Below are 3,341 nucleotides of genomic sequence, written 5' to 3'. Positions count from 1 at the left end.
TTTAGTTAGCAACAAACCCGTTAACTAACATTCATCCCTAACATATGTAACGGGTGATTTTTTTGAGGTTAGGATTTTCATGCATTAGTATTTGACAGATCACGTGGGATTTCAGACATGGTGTCAAAGAGAAAGATGCTCAGTATGCTTTGACATTTCATCATGAATAGACTTAATTCTTTTCTCTCCCCCATAGCAGAGAATGACGAAATGGGCTGCGTCGAAATAATCGCAACAGCGATTTCCATCATTGTTATGGTACTCACCTTTCCCATCTCCGTATTTGTGTGCTTCAAAGTTGTCTCTGAATATGAGCGTGCCGTAATCTTTCGCATGGGTCGGCTACGCAGTGGTGGCGCTCGTGGTCCTGGCGTCTTCTTCGTGCTACCCTGCGTAGATGACTATTGCAAAGTGGATCTTCGTACAGTTTCGTTTGATGTGCCACCACAAGAAGTGTTATCCAAGGATTCGGTTACTGTGACTGTGGATGCAGTAGTTTATTATCGCATCAGCGATCCTCTCAAAGCTGTAATACAAGTGTCCAATTATAGCCACTCAACGCGTTTGCTAGCTGCCACAACACTGCGCAATGTCCTAGGTACCCGAAATTTGTCCGAACTGTTGACGGAGCGCGAAACTATTTCGCATACAATGCAAGTATCGCTAGATGAAGCAACCGATCCGTGGGGAGTGAAAGTCGAACGTGTAGAAATGTAATTTTTTGTGGTTAGCTCAATGATTCAATAATTATTGAATCATGGTTAGCTCTAGAGATGGAAATTACATACGTTGTTTTTTTTTTGTATATTTTTTTCCTTCAGCAAGGACGTATCTCTACCAACCGCTTTACAGCGCGCCATGGCAGCCGAAGCCGAGGCAGCTCGGGAGGCGCGCGCAAAAGTGATCGCGGCTGAAGGTGAAATGAAGTCATCGCGGGCATTGAAGGAAGCTTCAGAGATTATTTCTGCGAGCCCATCAGCATTACAGGTAAGTAGAGAATAGGATGCTTTATAGTGTTTTAAAACAGCTTTGGGTCCGTATTCTGGAAATAAAGCCTAGCCTACGCCCTCATCTGAACCAACGATTACTTTGTGATTGGACGGTTCTAGTCCCGATTGACCTGTCGAGTTCCGGAGTGCTCGGAGTTAATTTAAACGGTCTTTCCAATCGTCACTGCCAGAAACATCCGCAGTTTTACTGTGGACCGAGGTTAGGCTAGAACTGGACCTGACTGACTTGACTTCGCAAAAATACCGAGCGTGAATGCTTCCAAGTTATTGGGAGTCACGTTCGATAGCCTTTTCTCCTACTCGGCGCATACCACCGCCGCATGAAATAAACTGCGTACCAGAAAAATTTTCAAGTCGACAGCCGGCAGAACTTGGGAGCTGAGAAAAGGACCCTGGGCCTGTTAGTGAAATAACTGTTATCAGACAACATAAAAATAAACGTTGGGCAATAGCTGTTATCAAGCAACGTAAAAAATAAACGTTGGGAAATAACTCTTATTGGTGACGGAAAACATATTCCTCCTGCATAACAGTTATCAGGCAACGTAAAAAGTAAACGTTGGGTTATATATAACTCTTATCGGCGAATTAAAAAATATTTCTCATCTTATAACCGTTATGGAACAACGTTTTTCCGATAAGACATAACTGTTATGTCCCTGATAAAATGAGCTTATGAAATAAATTTCTTTTTTACTTTTCGTAAATTTCTCAAGTATCACTGCCACCTCAACAAATTATTGTTTTGGCAAATTTTAATATTTTTTAAGGAATTTTTTTACACATTTAAATAATAATACGAAAGGTTAATTTACTTATTTCATCGTATTAGCAGAGCAGTTAATAAGTGTGTTTTGATTTAAATACCTTAAATTACCTTACTGCAAAAAAAATTAACATTACATGAAATATCATTATATCTGGTCTTTTAAGAAATTTAGATATTAGGTTGCTGCTTTAATTTGGATCCTCTTTAGTGGAAATATGAACAGTCATGAAGAGGGAGGTAAAAAAATTTCCTAGTTCCTAGAGCTCCTTAGTTTATAGACAGATAAACTACTCGCTCTACTGCTGCCGTTGCTGCGATTCGCTTAGATTGAGCACATCCGTCACGAGGCTTAAAATTTTCTGTCGAAAAGTGGTTGAAACAAACAAACATTTTGGTGAAGTTACCATGCTCGGGCCATCCCGAAATATGTAGATAATCGTGCTAAATTATGATGAAAATAATTGCATAAACAAATACATACAGTATCGGTCATATCTATAGCACGCCATTTCAAAGTGATATTGTGTGCAACTTATGTTTATTTATTTATTTTTGAGAATTTTCTTTCTCTAACAAACCCCATATAAACCCAAGTTAAACAATTTGTAGAAAACTTCAAAAAAGTGCAACAAATTTTCACCTAAATTTAAAACTTTTTTCTCGGAAGTGTTTGAATTTTTCTGAATATACAGTTTTATAGCCCAATCAATTTTAGTCTGATAATGTGCAAGTTGCGATGCTGTTAGGGCAGGCCCACGAAGACCACCCTAACCCAGCTTCGTTACAGCTGGTGTCACTGATTCAGCAGCTATTTCTCTCGAATGAAAGCGGAACACCACCAAACACCTCTTCGCATGTACATTAGAGTGGTCCAAAAAAATTAAGTTGGAATTTTAATGCCGGCACCCCCTAGGATTGTTCTACATCGAAAGAAATATACCACTATTTTTATACCCGAGCGCACTTGTGCACAAGGGTATATTAATTTTGTTCACATAACGGTTGTTTGTAACAGCCAAAACGAATCGAGATAGATATAGACAAATGTATACATAAATGATCAGGATGAANAACACCACCAAACACCTCTTCGCATGTACATTAGAGTGGTCCAAAAAAATTAAGTTGGAATTTTAATGCCGGCACCCCCTAGGATTGTTCTACATCGAAAGAAATATACCACTATTTTTATACCCGAGCGCACTTGTGCACAAGGGTATATTAATTTTGTTCACATAACGGTTGTTTGTAACAGCCAAAACGAATCGAGATAGATATAGACAAATGTATACATAAATGATCAGGATGAAAAAAGAAATCGATTAAGCCATGTCTGTCTGTCCGTCCGTCTGTCCGTCTGTCCGTCTGTCCGTGTACACGATAACTCGAGCAAAAATTGAGATATCTCAACGAAATTTGGTACGTAGGTTTCCCTTAATCCAAGGTAGGTTGGTATTGAAAATGGGCGAAATCGGACTTTAACCACGTTCACTTCCCATATAACGGTAATTTCCACTCAAAATTGATATTTACAATAATTTTTTGACGAAAAATAAGAATAT

General features: G+C 38.9%; 1 protein-coding gene across 1 annotated transcript; it reads left to right on the top strand.

Annotated features, from left to right (window-relative positions):
• The first annotated feature begins 204 nt into the window (after window positions 1-204).
• LOC108371796 (band 7 protein AGAP004871-like) lies at window positions 205-1,761 on the top strand. Its single transcript, XM_017627402.1, has 2 exons — window positions 205-713; window positions 822-1,761. Exons 1-2 carry the CDS (start codon window positions 211-213, stop codon window positions 1,000-1,002), a joined length of 684 nt encoding a protein of 227 aa, XP_017482891.1. The 5' UTR covers window positions 205-210; the 3' UTR covers window positions 1,003-1,761.
• The last annotated feature ends 1,580 nt before the right edge of the window (window positions 1,762-3,341 follow it).

This window comes from Rhagoletis zephyria, unplaced genomic scaffold (assembly GCF_001687245.7).
Source record: "Rhagoletis zephyria isolate East Lansing unplaced genomic scaffold, Rhagoletis_zephyria_1.1 Rzeph_scaffold_05226, whole genome shotgun sequence".
Classification (NCBI taxonomy): Eukaryota; Metazoa; Arthropoda; class Insecta; order Diptera; family Tephritidae; genus Rhagoletis; species Rhagoletis zephyria.
The sequence above is the reverse complement of the archived record's forward strand: the minus strand, read 5'-3'. Positions and strand labels throughout refer to the sequence as shown.

Coding starts and splice junctions, on each gene's coding strand:
- LOC108371796 (XM_017627402.1), top strand. CDS start 211: ATGGGCTGCGTCGAAATAATCGCAACAGCGATTTCCATCATTGTTATG. Junction 714..821: donor AAAGTCGAACGTGTAGAAAT/GTAATTTTTTGT, acceptor TTTTTCCTTCAG/CAAGGACGTATCTCTACCAA.